Source organism: Equus asinus, chromosome 7 (genome assembly GCF_041296235.1).
Source record: "Equus asinus isolate D_3611 breed Donkey chromosome 7, EquAss-T2T_v2, whole genome shotgun sequence".
Taxonomy (NCBI): domain Eukaryota; kingdom Metazoa; phylum Chordata; class Mammalia; order Perissodactyla; family Equidae; genus Equus; species Equus asinus.
Window position 1 is genome coordinate 47,240,472 of NC_091796.1, and position 24,529 is coordinate 47,265,000.

Consider the following 24,529-nt stretch of genomic DNA (forward strand, 5'->3'; position numbering starts at 1 on the left):
TCCTCAAACAGAATTAGCACATGCTCTGGTGAGTTTTTTTTTTTTTTTGTCTTTGCTATAACATCGATTTAGTCTGTGTTATTCAGCCTCTTCCGATTCACTGATTTCTGGTGCTGTGTAAGATGCAAGAGAGGTTTACAGGCAGAAATAGACATGTCCTAGGTAGTTCGTTAGGAATGAAGGTGATGGATGTGGACTGCCTCATTAGGTTGTTCATTGGAGAGAAATTTATTGACTGCCCACTTTATGGAAAACACTACAGGAGGTTGATTCAGTAGATTTGCTATAGCATAGGTATAGACACAACTGAACTCATGACATTAAATGACATCATCTTGATGAAGATATCTTACCTGGAGGGTCTCAGTGGCCTGTGTTGTGAGGAGATTACGTAGGTCTCTTGGAAGAAACTTCAAAATCTGAATCAGGAAAAAATCAGAGCATTGGAGATGAGTAAGTAAGCCTAAGAAAGCATCTTGTTCCATGGGAAACTTGGGCTTAAATTCATTTTTTAGTGTTAGACATCAAGTTTAAGTATGTAGAAAGGCAAATTTTGAGGAAAATTATTTGGAGACAGTTAATTTTAAACTTAAAGAAAATAAAATGATTCTTAGTGAACTTCAAGGCAATAAATTGCTTCCAGGAGATCTGTGTGGTATAATTCATGGAAATTACTCCATCTTTGACACTGAATTTTGTTTTTGTTTTTTTTTTGAGGAAGATTAGCCCTGAGCTAACTGCTGCCAATCCTCCTCTTTTCCCTGAGGAAGACTGGCCCTGAGTTAACATCCATGCCCATCTTCCTCTACTTTATACCTGGGACTCCTACCACAGCATGGCTTGCCATGCAGTGCCATGTCCACACCCAGGATCCAAACTGGGAACCCCGGGCCACCGAAGAGGAATGTCCACACCTAACTGCTTTGTCGCCGGGCCGGCCCCCTGAATTTTGTTTTTTACTGAATACTAGTCAGATTTTTTTTGAAGGCTCAATTATTTCCTGGTTTTTGACTATTGTTGATGCCTTTGAAAATAAATATTTTAATGCTATTTTATCTAGTGTTCAAAGAGAAGCCAAGAAAAGCTGAAAAAAATGGTTGGACTTGTTTTGCTCCTTGATTTCAAAATTAATGGTAACTTAAATTTATATCTTCATGGAGTTTTGGATTTATTTGTAAAAATAAATATATTTTTCTTTTCTGGTTCCATAGAGGGCTGTAGAGTTTGTCTAAAATTAAAACAAAAAATTGCAACTTAGTCATTTAAAACAAAAATCTTTTCCCAGGTTCTGTCTTACTAGATTTTTCTCTCCCCTCTTTTTCCTGTCCAGTCATTTGGCCAGAGCAATCTTCTTTAGTCCAGCTTCTATTCTGAATTGCCTTCCTCCTTCCCCCAAATACCCCACTAGACTGTGAGCAACTTGCCTGGCATGTACTAGGCACTTTGTGACTCAGTTTTGAACTCAAGGAAATTATTCCCATTGTGTCCCTCAGAGAAGTCTTTCCTCTCCGAGGGAGTTTTTTCTTGACTCTTTCAGTCCATGTTAATCGTCCCTATCTGATGTGTTTTAGCTCTCTTCTCTTTGCCATACATTGATTGGCACGTGGTCCTGAAAAGCTTTGCCATGTTATTTAGGCAGAATACTTACAGCAGTTAATGTTTGTTTGTGTTCTTTCCCCAATTATATTGTAACTCCTTGAGTTTAGGAATTATGTCTGATATCTCTTGACTATTGAGTTCTAAACACGTGCCAGGCATTGAGTAAAGTGCTGTACAGTCTTTAATCTCAGGACATGAACCATATCTGTAAGAAAATAATAGCATCTTTCTTTTAACTACCATGAGAACACATAAAAGAATATTGATACTGGTATTTTTCAATGCATTATTTGGGCAAGCTTTTCATTGTTAGTAGTAGCTTTCATTTCATTTCACCCATTTTTTTCCCTCTCTGTTCAGTGACTTATTTTCACACCAATTCAGAATTACTTGGAAAATGACCAAACTAAATTAGTAAAATGTCTGAAGTATTGAGTATTTGTGGAAAGCTGTAGGTTTATTATTTTCTCTCACGGATAATATCCACTTGCTTGCCAACAAAATACTGCCAAGTAAAAGTGCCACTGATCCTAAATATGTCTCATTTGTAATTAATATATATGTTCTTCGAATGGTAGTGTATATTGCCATAATCCTTGAATACACTGATTTTCCTAGCTAGGTTTAAACTTTCTTTTCTTTTTTTTTTTTTTTTTTTGCTTTTTCTCCCCAAGTGCCCCAAGAAGCACATGGTTGTATATTTTAGTTGTGGGTCCTTCTAGTTGTGGCATGTGGGATGCTGCCTGAACATGACCTGATGAGCAGTGTCTTGTCCGTGTCCAGGATCTGAACCGGTGAAACCCTAGCCCGCCGAAGCGGAGCGTTCGAACTTAACCACTCAGCCACGGGGCTGGCCCTGGTTTATCTTTTCTATATGCTCTATCTTCCTCTTCCTACCCACTCCTCAACCCTGTCACCAGCTTGTGATATTCTTTTTGCTATTAATTTTTAAAGCTTTTTAAAATAAACATTTGTTTAACCTTTGTTAATTTTAATAAAATCTAAATAAGTAGATTCTAGTTTAAAGAAATTTTAATATAGTTGCAATGTCCAAGTAAAAGAGTGAGAACCAATCTTTGACAAGCAACTTTGTTGTGCTAGACAGTTCATATAGTATTCCATTCCATCTCCGTAATAACGTGTTACGTGAAGAGAAATAAAGATGGTTACTATTGAATGCAGGCATACTACATGGTAGGCATGGTACTAAGCACTTTTGTGTAGTTCTCAGTTGCTTCTTGCATCAACTCTTAAGATGCAAGTTTTATTATTTTTAATTTACAGGGAAGGAAACAAAGACTCAGAGTCATTAAATGATTTGTTACACAGCTAAAAGATGAAGTCACTAAGTAGCAACTAATTGCAGAAAGAGGATACTAAAGTTGCTTTCCTACTAAGACTGCTGGGTATATTTGGAATGGATATTTTATAGCATCATTTTTACAACATCCTGATCTCAGGGGGTCCTGACTGAGTCTGAAACTGGCTCTTCCTTCGTGGCTGCTGCCAAAGTTTGGGATCGGTGAAATAGAGGGTGTTTAGGGCATGGGACATCCTTGAAAAGTGGGTCTGTAACTTCATGCTTTGATCCTTCAAAAATATAGCAATGATAGATAAAATATAAAGATAACAAAATAGACTTAGTCAAGTTCAAAGCAATTTTCCATCTCTGAGATCCAGAAACCAAATTTAAAAGCCAAGTGGTTATCAGGGCTGAAGCCAGGGGTCTGCTGGGTACTATTCCAGAAATAAGAAGTGAAAATTAGATTTAACCCCTATTGGACAAAGCTAGGCCCACTTCTTAAAGCAGGGTCTGGGGAGGAACTTCATTGCTCATGACGGGAGACTAGAAAAGAAAAATTCTGCTTTTGATCAATACCTAGAACTAGGATTTTTCAGCTGGAGTATTAAAGGGGTAGGAAGAAAGTAACAGTTTTGTGACTTAAAACTGAACTAGCCATATGCTGGCTCTATGATTCAAATCTCAATGTCTCCTATATCCCTGAAACACAGACACAGGAAATACCCCCGAGAGAGCTAGCCTGGTCTAGATGGCCTGATAGAAACAAGGGCAAAACGACTGAAAAGGGAGGAATGAGAACATGGAAAACAAGCTTTCACTACAAATGAGCTTCTAACCAAGATTCCAAAATATGTGAATGAATCTAATACTAGTAGAGCAGCAAAACCCAACTGCCCTGAGACCAGGAATCTACGCCAGGTGAAATTCGTTATATGGAACAGTCTGACAAAGACTTTGAAACAAGCATATTTAGAAGCTCAGAAAGGTAAATGAAGGTATGATTTCTGCTAAAAGGAATGAGAAATTATGAAGTAAATCCAACTAGAAATAAAACAAGAACACTTGTGTTTAAAATTAGAAATGTTAGAAGTGAAGACTAGTCATTGAAATAGAAGCTTGGGTAGATAGGATAAACTCTAGACTGGACACCAGAGAAAAGAGAATCAGCGGTTTGTAGGGGTACAGAGATAATCACCTACAACAAAACATAGAGGGACAAACGGATTTTTAAAATCTGCAGGAAAAAACTGTTCAGATACATGGAGAACAGATTAAGAGGCTGTGATCTGTGTCTTATAGGAATTCCAGTAGAAGTGAATGGAAAATGTATGAGAGACACATAAAAACTGAGGAAATGATAGCTGAAAATTTACAGAATTGGAGACATACATGAGCTCTCAGACTGAAATTGTTCTTTCAGGATGGAGCAGAACAAATAAAAATATATGGTTAAAGTATGGCAATAAAACTGTAGACCACTGAGAGAAAAGAGAAGTAGACTTCTCTTGAAGTGGACTAGGGGACTCTGGGGTGCCAGTCCTACTCTATGGATCTTGGTCAAGGGTCTGGGCTGGGAGCCTTCGGCAAAGGTGTCTGGAAACAGTTCCTTTGCTGTCGTAAGCTGTTCTTATACCATCCCTGGCATTGTCAAAGAATAAAGTGCTACACAACTCTAAGGCAAGGCTGCTTTCAAAATGCACCTAAAATGCAACTGTAAAGTTACTTGCAAATGGTCTTAGTGTAAACTGTGTTAAAACCCAGTGGGTGGTAGGCGGAGTAGAATACTAGCCTTGGTTATGGTATTCACAATCTGAATGACTTGTGACAAATCACTTAATCTGTAAATGAGGATAATAATTCCTCCTTTATCAACTCTCATAGTTTTGTTGCAATGAGTTTTATGCATACAAGTTCTTTACAGACTGTAAAGCATGATATAATTGTAAGAAATTGTTACTTTATTATAGAAATGAATGTAAGCTATGATTCCTGACTCTTAGAGTTTATACAATAGATTTGTAAAATATAAACAAACAGAAAAAATCATCAAAAAAACCCCAAAAATGTTTGCAAAGCTGCTTATAACAACCAAGCACAAATTATTTTTCATGTATGCTAAGTGTCGGGTATAAAATGAGCAGAGGGGATGGGGTTAATCAGGTTAGGTTTAATGTTAAAAAACTACATATTATGATTATCCTATCCATTTATTCCCACTTTTTGTTATGAAAATGTTCAAGCGTGTACCTAAATTTCATAATTGTTAACATTTAGGCATATTTGCTTTATCTATATGTAACTATATATGTATATGTATATTTTCTTAGATATTTTGAAAATAAATTGCAAATGTCATACCACTTCACCCTAAACATTCAGTATGTATCTCTCAGTAAAAAGGATGTTTGCCCACATAACCACAATACCATGATCACATCAAAGAAAATTAACAGTAATAATTCCTCAATATCATCTAATAACCTGCTGATATTCTGATTTCTTCAGTTTCCTCAAAAACCATTTTATAGCTTTTTTCTTGCCAAATCAGAATTCACACATTACATTTACACACATACTACATTCATTAGTTGTCTTTTTAGTCTCTCATCTGAGAGCAGTCTCTCCACTTTTTTTTTCCCCTGTGACATTGACTTTTTGAGGATAACAGGCCAAAAATATTCTTGGTTTGTGTTGAAAAATATTCTAGATTTGTGTGCTTTTTTTTGTCTCAAAGTGATACCTGTTTCTCCATCCCTATATTTCCTGAAAACAGGACTGTTCATCTAAGGGCTTGGTTAGATTCAGGTCTACATTTTAGATAAGAATGCTTTATTGTGATGTATTATCCTTCATATTGCGTCACACTGAGACACCTAATGTCAGGTTGCTCCATTATTAGGAGTAATATGAAGCTAACTAGTCTGGTTACAGTGACTACCACTAGACGAATCCACTGTAAAGACATGTCTTTCTCTTTGTAGTTATTAAAGGTCGAAAATTGAGTATCTCAGAATAACATTCTCTTAATAGTTTTAGCATTCATTAATGATTATTTTGGACAATTTTATTTGGCATGGCAAAATGGTGAATTTCTAATTCTGTCATCTCTTCTGTCAGCCTTCAAAGAAGAAGAGCTTTCCCTCATCAAATAGGCATGAACTACACTTCCTCCTAAAAAAGCATGATGCTTCTGTGCCTTTAATTACCAATTTTCAGAACAAGAGATACATGTAATAGTCCCGTCCAATGGTGGCAACTGAGATTTTTTTCTTTTTCTGTTTTTGATGATTACTATGGACTCATTGATTTTTTTTTATCCTCAGTTTTTTGTTTAAAAAAAATCAAAGCAATTTATAACTACAAAGTATAATTTTTTTTTTTTAATTTGGTGAGGCTAAATGTGAAGCCTAAATCCTAATGGAGTACAGATTGAGAGGAGGGTGTGGAGTTCATCAGAATAATGTTTTTTTTTTTAAGTATACATTATTAAAGATTCTAATAGTTTTTTTTAATTTATGAGATGCTCTTTGCTGAAAGTCTTTGAGTACCTTAACCAGAGTCTAACTGAAAACAAGAATGTCAAAAAGGCACATTTAAATTGTTCTCAAAATCAATCAAAAATAATGAGGTGCTGGGAAAAAGTTGTATCCTTGATAATTACATCTATCAGTATCAGAAAACAAAAGAGAACAATCAGGAAATGACAACCCCACTCCCAAGTAGCACATTAAAAAAGGCTAATGAAAAAAAGTCTCTTTTAAAAATTGTACTAAATTAGCATTTCAAGTAAATTGACAACTTTAAGTGTTGAGAAAGGCCAACCTGGGGCCCAAACAATGGCAGTTCTGTTTCTACTTTAATCTGCTTTTAAAAGAAATGATCTCACTTGACTTTTTTTTGTTGTCTTCTATATAAATGGAAGTGATGGTCCTAAGGGAGGTGAAGGTGCTCCTATGCTCTGCAAGGGTCAGGACACCCTTGGAGAATTGCGCTGAATTTGGGGGTCTATTTGCGAAAAGATTGACCTGGTTGAAAGTAACCAGGATGGTAAAAGTTGTCCAAAGCATTTTTTATACCCTCCCTCTATTTGTAGTCTGAAAAGGGGTTAATGTAGTTGTCATATTAAACAAGGAATTCAACCTGTTCTTTATAGTTCCAGAGCATAGAGTTAGGACCAATGGGTGAAAAAAAGCAGACTTGGGCCTAGAATTAGGAAGAATTCCTTCATAAACTCGGCTGTACAGAGCTGGAATGCATTTACCTCCAAGGGACTGAGCTCCCCAAGGACAACACTGTTCACAGGTTATAATCACTTTACTTAAAGATGGTGTACAGGTGGGCAGGGGTCTCAAATATTTTGCTAGGAGTCTATAATGATAATAAGGGATGCTTCAAAGGTCATTTAAAATTACTTTTTTAAAAACTTGAAGATAAAAATGAATTTTATACCATGGCTTTAAAAAGCAAACCTTAACACCTCTCATTTGCATATCCTTGCTTTGTATTTGGGAAATGTGACATATGTGGTGAGGTGAAGTCCAAGTTACTGCACTTTAAGATCATGGCACATTTTTTGATCACGTTAAACTCTTGTTTCATCTAGCCCCAAATTTAGGAGCTTATAGATAAGAATATGACATTGTTAATAAGAGTAGAAAGTAACGTTTAGACATTGTCTTAAGTGTAGAATTAGTATTTGAATTATCAGTAATGACAAAAGCATTTTCTTTCAATGGTAAAAGAAAACTTACATACTTAGATCTTCAGATGTGTCAGTTCATTTTGAAAGTAGTAGTAAGTGCCTTTAAGAAGACATTTTATTATTTTGTCTTGTCAAGTGATTTTATTCTTTATTATTAGACCACTGAAAAAAAGCCCTAGTATATTCTGCCAACATATTCATCAGTCATCATTTTTGGAGACAGTTTTCGACATATTGTATGTTTTACTGTGCTAACAAGAGAAAAGACTAGCCATTAAGTTTATGTTTCTTTGTTTTTCAACAAGGTCACATATCAGGAATAGTGCTAGAAGTATGCTAATAAACAATATATAATGTAGGTCATCTGGGAGTAAGAAATATTTTCTAACTAGTTCTAAAGGGAAATATTGTTAAAAAAGGGATAGATGTTATTTACGCAACACATGTTGCTCTATATGTCACCATCAAAAGCATCTTGTAAACAGCTCAGCGCAGTAAATCTTCCTTGGTGATTGTCAGGGTTTTTCAAGTCCATGTTATATTTAGATTCAGCATAGTCAATTCACAATATGCCTAATGTACAACGCCCGTTAGATTATTTAGAAAGCTTCCGTTGGAAATATGCCTGCATTTCTGCATTTTAGAAGGAATACTATCCTCTGTTGCAGAAGCAAATACTACGTTAAGTGGCAAAAATTAAGAAAATTTCACATTAATGGGCTTTATGATCTTAATCACTAATGAAAGGATGCTAAATTTTTTGTGCTTAACTTTGATTTTGTTGAGTTCTTTAAAATTAACTGCAATTTACAGACTGATAGTTCCTATTGCTACCATTAATAAAACAATTTTATGTGACTGCAGATGAAAAGACAATTCTATGAGAGTGCCTTAACAAAATGTCGTTGATGTGATTTTAAAAATGTCATTTTCTCATGTTTGGGAGATTTTCAAAATGGGTTGTTTCATAATGGTTTATTTTGTTTTCTACATAGTTTTTAATTGTAAATATTGTTTCATAAAGAAACGTATGTAGCTGTGTTCTGGAAAACATAACCAATACTTATTTATTGAGTTCATCTAGTATGTACTGAGTCATATGGGGAACACAATAATAAAGATGTGGAATCATAAAGGCTGCTTTTATCAGAGAGCCTAGCATTTACAATCAAAAGAGCTTATTTCTCTTCCCAGCTGTAGGGCACTGTGACATCAGGCAAGTCTTTTTACTTGCCTGGGTCTCACTTTCTTTATTTATGATACAAAAATTATAATAAATCCTGCTCTATCCGCTTCACAGGACTGTTGTATAAAGTGATAAAATGGTGTTAGATGTTCATTGTAATGTGATTTCTTTATAGGTGAAAATTTGTATTTAAATGCTAGTATCTAGCAACTTCTGAAACATCATCTAAATTTCAGACATCAGCTAAAAATTATAGACTCTAAATCTCTTAGCTAGATTCCATGAGTCTTAACTTACTGGTCATTTTGCTTAGGGATGTCTAGAAGCAACACCACAGTTATTTTGGCCAAAACGAAAATGTGCCTGATCTTCAAAGACATCAGTTTATGAAACTCAGCCGTGTGTTACAGATTTTTTGTAAATACTAATTTCTGTTTTGAGTTCAGGGACCTTTAAAAACATAGTATGCCATAATTGTGGGCCTTCATTTTTTCTAACTGTAACTAAATGTATAGCGTGGATCAAACCACAAGGTCTTAGTAAGGAACTCCTGGAACCTTGCCCAGGCAGCCCACAGCAGCTTAGTTAGCAACATATGTAAGACCAGCATCTCAAAAAAATGCTGTGAGTAGGGTTGGGGTTTTTTAAAGAAAACAATAAAAAGTGCGTGTGTCTAAGTAATTCTGTTTATACTTGTTTTCTCAGAAGAAGACCTATCAGTGCATCAAGTGTCAGATGGTTTTCTACAATGAATGGGATATTCAGGTTCATGTTGCAAATCACATGATTGGTGAGTGACACTCTAAACCTTATTACAGATAGATTTTTCTCCTGCTTGTGTACGTCAATGCCTATGTAATTAAACAGAGTTAAAGATGAATTAATTGTTCAACCATTAATGGTTTACCTAGGCATGATTGATTTTTTTTATTACTATTATTAGGCCTGATAAGGCATTAGCACATTTTATTTTCTGCAAGGGCTAGTTTAGACTTCTGCAGAGGATTATATATCTACTGCCAGTCTAAACACAGGTGATTAACAAATTAAACTTCTAATCATTTTTGCATTATTGAAAACTAACAGGAATGGTTAATGAACTGGATGTTAGCTTTCCATAGAGTTTTAGACAGGTTTTAATTTCAGAAGTTATTATGGTAATGGCACTGCTGTGTGTTGCTTAAGCATCTTTGTATCAAAATCTAAAGTGGTGAGTTTTTGTGATAGGGAAACATAAATAATTTAAATTGCCGTAAAATAGTTTTATATGTATGGTTTCAACAGCCTGGAAATAATCATGATCATAAAGATCACGTAAAGAATTCAGTAATCATTTTTTATTCCCCACCAAATTTTACGTAGATCTTTATAAAAGCGGTTTGGGTAAAGTCACTCTAGGCCAATGTTTTCAGGGATTTTTGCATGTGTCACAAGGGCTAGAGCTAAAGGATAATTTTTTCACTTATTCATATTGTCCTATTATCCCTTAATTCCTCTGGGGTTACCTCCTATGTTTTTTAATTTGATAAGCACTTCGTAATAACACTAAGAGTTTCACCAGCCAATTAAACTTTATCAAGCAGATCTTTTCTACTAGTAAAACAATTGCTATTACTTTATACTATTTTGGTTACTCATTTGTGTTTTTCTACTATGAGAGTTTTTTAATTTCATACTCCTTTCATGGTATTATTCAGTACCATAAATAATTGTGATATAATGTAAAAGAGTCTAATTAAGCTCATGCTCTCCTATTATCAAACTCTAAGACAGGAAAGAAAACTCAGTGTTTTAGATTCTGAACTTACTTTCAAGGATAAAGAAGTTTTATTATACACTAATCGGCGGCATTCTAAGAAGGTTCAGTGGAAAGGTTGCTCCAACTATCATGTGATCATTAAAACCCACCATAACAGAACTTCTAATGCTCTTGTAGATGTTAATGAAGATAAATTCAAAAGCATGTTGGAAAATTGATTAATAGCTTTTCAATAGGATTTGCTTTATAGTTTTCAAATGATGGGTCTTTAGGAGGATTATTGCTTATAAAAGACTAAGTGCTTAATTGTGCGAACTAGAACATATACATAACAGCTGAAATATTGATCACTTTATCTCTATATTTTACAGATATAAGTACTAATATTATTAGTGAATTTTCTTAGACATTAAATAACATATTCTTAAATGTGACGGAATAACATTGACAACTTTCTTGCATGTTTGGAAGATAATGGCAACATGTAAGAGGAATGTAAACAATACAATTCCCTTCTGTTTTGGATTCCAAAAGAATACTGTATATAAACTTTCAAAACTGTTTTTTGGGGGAAGGGGCATGGGTTAGAAAAAATGAGTTCTTCTTGCTAAATGATAAATGTCAGTATTTTCCATCTCTTGAGTAGAGTTTATTGGTGGCAGTCATTCATGGTTCTGCTTCATGCTGCAGTTTTACATGGATTTCAATGAAAACAATTCCTTGGAATTTTGCAGCTTATGGGAAATTTAGTGAAACTTTGTGGATTTTAGAACTTTGCATAGTTTTAGTCTATGTCAATTTATTTTTGCTTCTGGATTTATTATTTATCCCAGGACCCAGATGAACAGATTGAATATATTTTTCACTACAATATTAATGTTCTTGTGCATATTTAGATTCTGAATTGAATGTTAAGCATGAGAGGACTTTTTGACTTTGCAATTTTAGTATCATTGTCCATAACATTCATTGGTTTTTTTCTGGTCCTTCTTTTTAAATTACTTTGTACCTTTCCACTTGTGTTTCTCCTATATGGCTTTCCCCACCTCCACCTCATGGTGGATTAATATGACACTCACCTCCTCTTGGGATCTGAGCGTTTAACAATTCACCTTCCATCGGAGAAGCAAATTCTATTCCTTTTCACAGAGGGCCTAGTTATTTAATATTCATGCTATTTTTAATAATAAAACATGTAGTTCTTTTGCACGTGAGGCTTAAACAAATGAATAGCATCTATTTAATTGTTATATCTGCTGACCATGCATCTAAGTCCTTAAACTCCATTCGTGTTGTTAATATCTAGAGAGAGAGAATGCGTAACGAGAGGATGTCACCAAGGCAAAGACATCCTTTTTTAAAATCCCACTGTGATACTTAGTCTTTCAAATGAGGCAGGCAGCGTTATTTTGTTGGCTAAAATACCTCCATTGAGGGTAGGTATTTTTAGGTCGTGTATCTGTGTATGTTTTTTGTCTAATCAAAAAATAATCTCAACCAGACATTTAGCAGGGCATAGGGATTAGAGGCTATCTGAAAAGCCTCTTACTCTTTTTGTTAAGAGGGAATATAGTGTTTTATAGATTTTGTTTTACATTTCAATCAGTCTAGGGGAAGGAGTATGTCACCTGATGGAAAACAAGGCCTGCAGATGACCCAATGAGGTGTAACTTTACATTCCTTCTTTAACCAAGGCATTTGCATTTGCTGCTATGTAGCACACGTGTTTTAATGCAATTTCAATGTCAGAGAACCTCCACTCTTCTTTCTGGATGTGCTGGTCTTAGGCTATTGGCCAGGGATATTTGCGAGAGGAAAACCATCAATGTTTCTACCAGATACCTATTGGAGACGCTCTGCTTAAGTGCCGTTTTGCAGCTAGGTGTGGACACATGGTCTGAGTTGCAGGAATAATTACTCAATAAAAATGCATTAGGGATTTGACTTAACGTCTGTTGAGGAAAAAAAGACAACCTCACTCTCCACCACGTTTTGACACAATTTCAGTAAGAAATCAGACCAGTGACTATTTAGGGGTTTCTTTTCTTCTTTACACATACACACAAAAAGAGCTACAAACCATTTTAACAGCTTTCCTGGGGAAAAGATTTCCCTCTTTTAAAGCCTGCACAGATGAGAAAATTTTTCTTGTCTTCCTTTGTTCCTTTCACATAGTTTACATTGGCTTTTGACCTGAGAATACAGAAAGAAGCTATTGTGTATTATGTCCTTTAATTCATTATTCACCTGGCTCTTTCTATCAGTATAGTAAATATTTATTGTTATTTTCCTCTTTGAAGTTTCTGTTATTATTATTATTTGGTATGGATTAGCACAGATAGAGATGAAACCAGAGAATTTAAATGGGTTTAACCCAGCAAAGGGATTGCCTCATATAAAATTACGAGGCTCAACAGCAGTAGAGTAAATTTGTAAGTGCCCTGAATAGAGGGCTGTTAGGCATGTGATAATATAAAGAGATGACATTGCCAAGAACTATTTATGAGAAGCTTAATTTTTTCACTCTGATAATTCTTGACCAATAATTACCAGCCTCTAATTATCTATTTTAGTTAGAAAGAAATTTCGATCACTACGGAGGTTGGCATTGCAACTAGCGCATAAATCCCCAAAGAGACAAATGTGTTCCAAACAGCCACAAACAACTGTCTCATGAAACATAGTGAGCAAATTGCGAGCGGCTGGTGGTAGACAACCAGTAATACACTCACCATCGAAGGCCAGTCAGCTTGACAAAGAAATGATCAAAGGGGAGAAATACCATTGTTCTTGGAATTGATTGCTACAGTCATGGACTTTGGAGGGCAAGTGGTCAGGATGTAGCTATGGTCATTTCCTGCCCTCCCTTTCGAAATTCTTGGATGGAGAATATGAAGGGAATAGGTACAAGCCATTCCCTAAGAATTATTTTTAAAAACCAACTTAGAAATTATTATTTAATAAATTTTATTTTTTCATATTTTTTCATCTGTTGTAATGTTCATGTGTTGTAATGGCAAAATTGTATCTAAGGTGGCAGAGCACCCTGTTTTGTGAAAAAAATAGGAAAATCCAGAAATAGCCACTGATAAACCTGTCCCAGATGGATCAAGGGTGATGCTTAGAGCATTTTAGGAAAGCAAATGTATTTATCTCTTAGGAAAGCAAATCTAAAATTTGGGACCGTAAAGGACAGCTAATATGAAAACACTGGTGCAAAGATATTGACTATTTTTATCCAGGTCTCTAATACTCAGTGTTCTATAGATATAATTTTTAAAAGACCATGAAAAGATTCAAGTCTTCTTCAGTACACGTGGGAAGATATGTACCCTGTGTGTTATGTTACACGTGATATACATTGCTGATGGCATGATGAAAAGAATGCATAAATCAGTTTTGTACAGTGTGGTGAAATTTTTGTCTGTTCTCGTGGCAAGTGACATTCATATGTTCTGCAATTTCTTTGATGCCCAAGGTCACAAATGGCATTCTTTTCCTTCCATTTCTTTAGTGGATGGTGTGCTATGTGACTAATCTTCATTATAGTTTTGTGACATTCAGTATCACCCCTGAAACATTTCAGCTTGAGTGCTCTTGCTTTAGAATACACTAAAACCAATATTTTGAGGTCTATAGTGGTTTGGGATTTTATATGTCTTAAGGGGAAATATCCAAAGATATGGATCTCTGCATAGGGAGATAAAGGGCTGTGTTGCCCTTTAAACTCTCAGTTTTCGTTGCCTGTTTTTTAAAAAAATGAATAGAAATGAATCTACAACAATGCATATGTATGTGGGGGTGTGTATTTGTGTGTACCTGCGCTATCCTGCGAAGCTCAAAGTCGTTAGGTGCTTTGGAGTTAACGTTAATTCTAAACGAGAAGACTATTGAAGTTTTTTTTAAGTCATCTTCATTTGATTGCTTGCAAAACTCAGGGAATTAAGAAAGAAGCATTTGGTGTTAAATATGATGAAATACTGGCTTATTTCATCAAGAGCTGGATTAAAAAAGATGAAATCTGGGCAGTTTAATGGTAACAGAAAGCTACCCTCATGTGGGCAATGCTGGCTTATTTGAAAAGCCCATAAAGGGTTTCTACATGGACCATACAAAAGGGATACTTTCTCTTTAATAGCCATCTGTACAGGAGAGATGAGAAGTGGGCCAGGTCATCTCTCCTCAGCTGTCATGGTATTAACGTAGGTAATGGAGCAAGCTCGGCGTTCTGCTGGGTGTTGTTTTTCATAGACGTTCATCGATTTACACAGATAATTCTATTTATTTCTTAGAGTTGGTCCAAGTGAACCAGGCAGAATAACAAACACCAAAGCATTTCAAATGACTTTATCTTTGTTTGTAACGTAACTTTTGTCTAAAAAATGGTGTCACACCTACTGTGCAGATGGCTGCATGATTTGTAAACCAGCCAAAACATTTAAACAAATGTGTGATCTGGGGATAGATTAAATAAAGGATAAAATGGAGTGTGGGCCACAAATTCTAATAATCAGATGATTTTAAGTTGTGTGCAGTGTGGAGCGATGGTCACAGTGATAGCAGGGAACGCTTGCCAATGACAGCAAGGTGCCTTATAGATCTCAGGATGGAGCCTGTGGCCTGGTAGGCCTCAGTTTGAGAACCACACATTTGCTGTACAGCTGGCAGCTCTGTATGGGGACATCAGATAAAACTTATGTAAAATGAAGTGTTATTGCTTAGTATGAAATTGTTCAGAGAGGGAATTTGCAGACAGTAACTGAAAACAGAATTCATCGTACCAATGAAGCAGCCTGTAAATATGAAGAGGGTTTAATTATCTGCGCAATTTAACAAAAATTCAAGATGTATTCAGAAAGGACATACACAGGCATAAATAGAACATAGCTATGCTGTTTACTGAGTGCAAAGTGGGACCACAGGAACTTATCAAGGCTTTTCCATGATCAGCCTTCCTAAAAACAAAGACAATTTAAAGAAAAAGAAAAGGAAAAGACCTTGTTTTTTTTTTTATTTTAACATCTTATTGGAATAAAACTCAGTTTTCAAGAGCTCATTTTGGTTATTTGGATTCTTATTTCTTAAGCAACTTTTAAAGAAAATCTTTGAGCCTGTCTCTTAATTTCAGTGTTAAGCGATTAAAAGACAGATCAGGGTGTTTATCCTTGTTTTGGGTTTTAACCTGCGTCTAGCAGCTTTGATTTACAAGAGTAAATAATACAGGCAGTTAGTGGAGTTTCTAATTTACAAGCCCCTAAGATGGCCTCTTAGACATTTTTGTGATGTTAATTTTCTGTGAGACTGAAGGTTCTGACTGAGCCCACAGACAGATTGAAGATGCAGTTTCTTGTTACTTTTTAGAACACACTGCCCTTAAAGAGGGCTCAGAAGCCTGCTGCTCTGGAGCAGAATTACTGGGTGCCAACCTTCCTTCCTAGGCTCCGTACAGAGATGCCGGGAAGAGAGTCTGTGCCAGATGGATATTCCATGTGACTGGCTGACACAGTGGCGGGGCTTCTGGCTGTCGTTTTGTCCTCACCTCTGACTTGCTGTAGAATATGCCACAAGTGTATCCGTTTTTCATTCACTGTTTGAAATGTTTATTATCAAATGTGAGTATCTGTTTCTGAATGAAGTTTACAAAACATTTTTGAACAGAGAGCACTGAAAGTCATCAGCAATAGGTAAAAAGATCGATTCCTACACACACACACACACCCACCCATACACGCATACACATCGTGACCTATTTCCACAGGATCAGTTCAGACACAAAAAGAAAAGGTCTCTCATGACCTATTTCCATAGGTTATTTCCTAGTTTCGGGGCCATTAATAGCAGTAAACAAAGGAAAGGGAGCCAATATGGAGAGTGGGTGTCGAACTTCAGCTGCTCATATTGTTGCATTTGGTGAGCTGATGGGGTTTCATAGGTCACCTTTAGAATTATGCCTATGACAGCAGTAGCTACCTGCCAAGATTGCAAGGTATCTCACAGCTCTCAGGATGGCGCCTGTGGCCCGGTAGGCCTCAGTTGGAGGGGTACACATTTGCTGTACAGCTGGCAGCTCTGTATGGGGCAGCCGTGTGGGCTGTTAGGGAGCTGGAAAGGAGACAAGCATGAAATTTCTTCTAACCCCAACTCTGTTTTTCTGTACTGTTGGCTGCTTCTCAGTTCCTTGACAAAAAAACCAATCAGGCACCCTTTAATCCGCCTGTGATTACCACTGGTATAAAAAGAGAAGCATAATGAGGAAAAATGCCTCGTTTTGTTGCCTTCAAAAGCCAACAAATTGGAGTTAACTTGACAGGAAGTGGCTTAATAATTAGATTATTTATTTATTCCTGACACATATCCCCCTGTTACTAGTCTCAGGAGACCCTGTAGATGGTACGATTTTCAAGCTGCCATTACTTCGCTGTCTTCTGTGAACAAAGAAGCTACTGTCTATCAGTCAATTAAATGCACTCTTTAAGCAGAGGCTGCGAAGTCCTCAATGGAGAGAGCCCTGGGACGTTGTGGCTGATGATTCCTTTCTCTGTACTGTACATCACACTCTCAACTACAGTCCCCACAGAGATGGAATAAAGTCATGCATTAAAATATCACTTGTTGATTTGTTTGCTAATGAAGAGCCATTGAAATGTTTGTGTATTTCTACGGCAAAATTGTTGATAAAAGGGCCTACTTGCCTGCGTATCTTAGCTCATCTGCTGTGAGTGCTTATCTAAGAATTACTAAAAATAAAGTCAACAAACAACAGAACAACAACAAAAAAAACCTCTGAGATAATAGGAGTTTTCTTACTCTTTTAATCAAATTAAGTGAATAAAGCCAGCAAAAATGGAGAGATGGTGTCATTTCAATCCCTTGCTTACATTGCCTTAATCCAAACACTATTTTCTGTGACATAAAAATGTAAGTCTTTTTCAGAGTATCTGGGAGCTATACCTTTTAAGTATGAGAAGATATTAGAATTCCTTTGTAAGAGTAACGTAGTTAGAAATTTTATTTTCTTTTAGATGAGTGGCATTTCTGTAGCAATTTCTCTAACGGTGGATATGAGCAGAAGTTTTTCTAGAGAGCTTAGTGGGGGCTTTTACAAGCAAATATAATATCTGATGTATCAGACGCAATCTCCTAGCCATATGGATTGTACAGAAATGTGACTTTCTTCTCTCTATATTCCTCTTCCTGTTTTCTTCCTCCTTTTTTCTTTGCTTAGCATTACTTTATTTCCATCGAAGTGGTGGTTAATTTCCAACCACCACTTAGTCAAGGTTTTTATCCCTTAATATATTCATCAACGTCTTACTACTTACTGTTTACTAGGTACAAAGTGTGCCTTTCCTGGACTTCTCTGGCTCCCATTAATTGGTTTTATATTTTAAGAGTACATCTGTTGTTAGGTTGGAGGTCTAGAGGTCTCCCTAGGCTGGAAGACTCACATAATGTTATGACAGCTCTCTGATGAAATATTTAGCTATGGCTCTGCCATGTAAAGGGATAAATTTGGAATTTAAAACAATGCCACTACACATTGAAAAGTGTCCCCTCTTCTTCCCATCAGACTTTGTAAAAAAAATGATCAAGGCTTTAACTATAGTTTTCATGATTACCTGACAACAGGCTGTAAAGAATTAATTCAAGCCATCGTCAGATGGCCATATTCCTTATTTCTACCCTGTTATTCCAAGTCATTTTGTTAGAAAAAGCTTAGGTACTCGGAGGTGTTCTATAATAGAAAATGCATTAGAAACCCTTTCATTAATTGGTGATTAATATATTTCAGGATTAGTTTAAGCAGGGCCCTACCTCCTGCCCAGTCAAGTATGTTCTGGTTAATATCCAATTATCTGCACCTTCATAGTTATTATGTCTTAATATTTCGGATATGATAGCCAGAAACTTGAGAGTAATGCTAATGAGCAGCATAGAGCAAGAATTAACCAATGACATACTCAATGATCCTTGGTGAGGAAAGAATCTCTTTTTTCCTCTTAACACATTGCTTCAGAATCTTCTGGGCACTGACTGAAAAGTAAGATTTTCAACAGCAGGCAAGAATCAGAAAATTAATGGTTTTCTCTTTTAGACAATAGTAACCTGAATGTGCAGTGTCAAAGTTCACCTAAAAATATTGTTTAGGTTCATTTTATGGAGAATAAGAATAGGAAACGGCTGGTTTATATTTTCCAAACAGGAAACATCGTATTCTTTATCTTTTCCTTTTAACAAAGCCACAAGTTGTTACCTCTTCAGAGAATGTTTTAATTCAAGTTAATTTGAAATGCCTTTAATATTTCACTAAAGAAACAGTTTTCTCCACTACCTTTTATCCTCTTTCTTCCCGAATTTATCCCTATGCTGTATACATGTTACACCTCTATTTAATGTTTTTCCAGGTAATTTCACTTTTGAACACTCTGACTTGCCTCCCCAGCAGTGCCTGCTTCAAACCACGTAGCTTTAAATAGTGCACTTCGCACATTACCCCTTTCTATGCTGTATTGTAATGAAGCCACATCAGTAAATTGCAGTGAAGGGTGATTGGTGCATGGGGATGACTACTACACCTTGGGGTCCATTTGCACCAGATTATTCCTTTTATTGTTATTATTACTTCCCATCTTCTTGACTCTCTTGCTGCCGGACTTGCTGTTGGCCACTGGTGCAACACAGAGGGGGTCTTAAGGAACATTGCAGACATCATTTTTTTTTTTTCTCTCAGGCATATACCAATCACCGTTCAGTTCCAGACCCAGATATCCTGGGGGGCTTTGTGGGTCTTTATAAATGCTACTTTACTCTGTTGATTTTGTAATGTTCCTCACCTTCTTAGAAGAACAAGTTTACTGTGTATGAAAGCGACCCATTTCTTTTCAAACATTTTGTGTAGATGTTATAAATTTATAGTCAGGATGGTCAACTGATTTCTCCCTTCCCCAAAGAGGTTTCATAATTTACAAAGGGGACTTCGGTGGGATTACGGAAAGGGAAAGATTTAAGGAAAAGATCTGTATTTTCAATATCTTCTCGGGTTTCCTTAAAACATAGATAAAGTCATTATGAATATTGTATATCTTAGAGGGGTCTCTTTACAAAATAGCCTATTTCCTGCCCCCAACTAACTACTGTCACCCAATAACTAAGAAAAATAGTGTAGATTTAAGTCAGAGAAACTGTGTTCATATTGAACAGAATTATGAACAAGATTTTAGCCTGGGGATAATTATATGTGAATTTTCGGTGACTGTTAATCCCTTTGTTGTCATAATTTGAGTACCTGTGTCCATTTGCTTTTCCAAATTGTTAGTGCAGCTGTTGTTCTGTTTTTCTTTTTCTGAGGCTGGGCTACTGTGCAGCATTCAAACTAAAATCTAGAATTAGAGCTGACACACCTTCAATTGAACTATCAAGTCTTTTAAAACTGCTTGGCCAGTGACGCCAGCCCCACGTTATTCGACCGTACATACTTCCGATTGTGGGCCAAAGAGCATTGATTTTTAGCTGTCATTTCTACTGCACATACTGTAGAATTGAAATTTAAACCTTAATCCACTCAGTACTGCAATTAATTTTTAATGTGCAGTAATACTAATTGAAATAGCCTGAATTTAGTAAGTCACCACAAGACATTTTCAAAAGCAAGAGTCTCCACTGAGAACTAGGAGGACAGAGAACCATTTGTTACAGTGTTTACAGGATAGATGCTCGCTCTGCAGGCCTCCAGTGGAAAGGGAGTTTTCTTTAAATTAGACTATACTATATCTCCTTGTGAATTGGGATATCTTTGCAGAGAGAATACCTACTTTCTACAGGAACAGGCTAAACATTTTCTGATTAATTTTTTTTGAAAAAACATTGTTTTAGTTAAAATATCTTATAGTTTATGCAAAAACATTATATTAACCATTTTTATTAAAAAAAAAAAGCAATTAAGAATAGTTGCAAATTAAGTCACCTGCCAACAATGTCATGGTCAAAAGCAACAGTCTCAGTTGGTAATCTCATTATCTGATATATATCGCTATCTCTGGACTTAGTGAAGACATGTACTTTATCAGCTGCCTGTGAATTTGTTGCCTTGTTTTGGTACATGTAAATTCCTGTGAACAAAAATGCACCCTACTTTTTTTTTATTTCTAACTGTGTTCCTTTAGCTTTTGCATATTCTTTCAAAATGGCCTTTTAAATGTTTCGTGAGGTGGTTTTTTTTTTTTTTTTCTATCCAGGGTAAAGCACATTCTGCACAGCAAAACCAAACAGGTTCCCAGTCATTTCGACGCTAAAAAGGTTCTCTAACCACATTTATCTACTAGTAAATGAGGACTTTTTAAAATGCATCAGTTCTACTGATGAATGGGCTTGCAGAGTGTTCAGAATGAGCACCAGCATTAAGTTTAAAAAAAAAGGCGAGCACCGTATATCATGCTTTCATGGCTCTCACATTATAGTATTTAATAAGCCGATAGTGCTGTTAAATATTTAGTAAAGGTTCCCTCATAACCCTGCCATCTAGTCAAATGGGATTTGAAGACGTTTTTCAGCACATAAGTAAAAATGATGTTAGAGAACTTGAAGGAGTTGTAGCGTGGCATATTTTCTAAATGAAGTGTGGGCTAACATGGTACAAATGAATTCAGCAGATTCACACCTACAAAATACCTAAATCAATTCACGCTCTTTGGATTAAGAGTTCAAACTGACTTTCATTTTGTCACTGTTAAGTCAAAATGCTGTTGAGGTTATTTACGTAGAGTACTAAAATGACATTATAGCATGTCGAAAAGAAAAAGGAAGATTTTATATTGTGATTGTTTTAAGCCATCCCAGCATCAGCTTTATAATAGCCATTTTCTCTTTTTCACTGATTAGAGGGAAGAGAAGAAAAAGAGATGAGGGAAAATCAATTTATAGTCCATTCAGAGCATGTTATCAAATCAAATTGGGGTATAGTAAGTTAAATCCTTACAGCGTCTATTTGGGGTCTATGGCAAATATTGAATATTAGATATTTTTGTGCACACTGATATGATGCAGAATGGATCCTCTTTATCAATTCTTCTTACAATATTTGATAGTTACTATTCAAATAACAATAATTGTTCCTTTAATCTGGAATGAAAATTTGTCTTTTAGGGTCCTTATGTGAACATAGTGCCAGTTAATAGGATGCTGACATCATTACTGTCATCATGTTGGTGGGTTAGAATTCACATTTAAACCCTTCAGTGCTTAATAGTCTTAGTTTAGAAGGTGTAGAGATAAAGCCAGGTAGTTTGTTCAGATTGGTATGTAATGTGTTTGGTTTTTCTAGGATCCTGTTTGCTCGATTCTAATTTTCATCCTGTTTTATATGCAGCCAGTGACCACAGTATTCATTCAAACTGCACAGAGACACATCTCATCTGTAAAACACGGCTTACTGATCTTATTTGCGATTTGTATTCTTCTAAGAAGAGACATAGGATTCATATGATTGGGAGGAAATACATTTTGTTTTGAAATTACGTGTATCACTTGTATGTTCACATCAAGAATTTCATAATAAAGAATGGATAAAGGCGATAGCTTTAGGCATACATGAACCAGAAGGGAAGGAAAGTAATGTGGAGTTCATATATAGGTGTATTTAATATGCAGTGCTTGATGTATGTTGACCCTGGGTTACAAGAGTAGAAAATCCCATTTTCCAGCTTGTTTCAAATGTAGTAAAAATGCTGCTTCAGTTGCTTTATGCTACTCACATTGGGAAAGGTGCTTATACTGTGATAATTATCATCAAGGAATATTAATGCGTTCAGCATTTGTAACCCAAAAACTCATTATAGCTTAAGCTGTGCATCATCTGTGAAGAGAGAACTTTGCCAGAATTCGCTCTTCACAGGGGTTGCCTCCTGCTTGCTACAGAGTGGTCAGAGTCCTGCAAGAGGTCACTTAGGCTATTTTTGAAAGCTGAAGTTTTGCAATTTTTGAATCACTACCTTCTGTCTAAAGAGCTAATCGTTCTTGCCTCAAAATGTCCTCCTTCTAATTGAATGCATAGTGAAGTGCAAACAATAATAATAAGAATAAACAAATAAGAGGTAACTGTGGCTCGTTATGTGGGAATCTAAGAGGGTCGGCACATATATTCCATATCAAGATAACTGAAGCATTGGTCTCGTTTCTTCTGTCGTTGAGCAAAGGGATTCATTTACACCAGTTTCCTTAATGCGGGTGCCCTTGGGTTTCAGATAGAAATGCTCCACTGGGGTTCCCCTTCACAGACCTCTGGCTGGAAATTGTGTAAATAAGACTGCAGGGTCAGCCTTCCTTTTTCGGCAGCAGTGTCCTTAATTAGTCTATGACAGTCTTTCACATGAGCCTGCACTGTTTCTGGGATCATTCCTCACACATCTGAGACATCTCTCTGATGCATAGATAGATATTTTTGTGTGTTTATTTAAATCATTCCCTGGGGGAATATTGACATGATGGGAATGGGAATCTCTGGGTGTGTCCAGAATCCTATAACTTAATCTGATCAAAAGATCTGGTTAGGCAGCTCCATCATAAATTATGAGTGGTTAGTTTCATAAGAACAATGTGCCCTCACCTGAGGTGGGCAGCTTGTTGAAAAGGAGCTGTGTGCCTGTGATATTTTTTATGTGATTAAATCCCATTATTTTTCTCCCACGGATCCATTGCCTGTCATTTCCCATAAGTAACATTGCTCCGTGCTGCATGTGATAGTTTGTGTTAGGCCAGGCAGAGAGCGCTAATACTCAGTTCTATCAGGCTGTCTGGCTTTGCAGGACTGCTGTGTTTCTGAGGTCAAATTGTGAACCTGGCCTTGCTCATGGGAGGACTAGAAAAATATGTTTCATAACTTCCCATAGACCTACACGAAGGGTAAGAAAGAAAACCATGAAGCCCATAGGCTCAGTTTAGATGAGCTGTGAGGTTGGAATTCATCAAGCAGGAAAGCTTACTGTTGTTTAGGAAGCTTCCTGACCATGAGGGGTCACTGCCATGGGTGCTGAGTGGGTCAAAGCTAAGGGCTTGAGGGGACAGAGTAATCATTCAAATAGCCCAGCAGGCACAAACACAGAAGCTGATAATCTGGAGTAAACTTGCTGAAATAGGAATTTACTTACCTGTTAAAATCACTTACAAGAAGGAATATTGATAGAATGAGTACCCTGAATTCAGTAATTCACTATAGATATTGTAGGCTTATTCCACTGAAAGCAATTTGTCTTTTTGTTTTCTTTCTTTCTTTCTTTTTTTTTTTGAATGAAAAGAACCTTTATTTTATGCAATGGAGCACTAATGCCACAAAATGGATGAATATCCTGAAACAGAGACATATTCTCAATAGTTTGGGGCTGGAATGTATACTTGAGAGATGCAGTGGTGGGGAATCTTCTGTGAGGATGTAAACTTAATAATCTTTATGAATTTTGAGTAACTCATAACTCCACTTCCTCACCAAAAGAAGCATTATGAAAAGATTGCTTCTAAATCCTTCAGACAGTCTCTGCTCTGGTGATAGATGCCATCCTTTTTACCTCGAGGCGCTGGAAATGAATGTGTTTTTTTGCGAGAGATAAAAATGTATACCTTAGAAAGAGCAAATTGCATTTTCATGTTTAAGTTCACTATTTGCACTTGATGTGGTGAGCACCAAATGTGAAGAATTGCTTGTGACATTATTTCTGTGTCTCCTGCATCCTAGGATCCTTGCATTATTATGCTGAAGTGCCCCATCACATGGGATAAATGTGATGTTAAAATCTGGAAATAGTATAAGGTTGCATTCTATGTCCAGGCTGTTTTAGATAACTGGAACTCCTTTAATTATTGAAACAGTTTAATTTATCTTAGTAATGATACATTCAGTAAGTTTGTATGCAAGTATGTGTGTCTTTTGGCAAAAAATTATTATCTTTGGTCCAAGTGTTATGGGTTTGTTTAGAGGCAAAAAATTTAAAA

The 24,529-nt window shown here is 36.2% G+C and overlaps 1 protein-coding gene across 5 annotated transcripts in view; it reads left to right on the plus strand.

The window, feature by feature from the left end:
* The window catches only part of ZNF521 (zinc finger protein 521), a 272,769-nt gene that overhangs the window by 135,493 nt on the left and 112,747 nt on the right, over positions 1 to 24,529 (plus strand). For 4 of the 5 annotated variants that reach the window (XM_044774508.2, XM_044774511.2, XM_044774510.2 and 1 more), the window contains one exon: positions 9,496 to 9,580. In XM_044774508.2, the coding sequence (XP_044630443.1) occupies positions 9,496 to 9,580 (85 nt within the window). The remainder of the gene's footprint in view (positions 1 to 9,495; positions 9,581 to 24,529) is intronic. The other variant, XM_044774509.2, reaches the window with a different exon arrangement.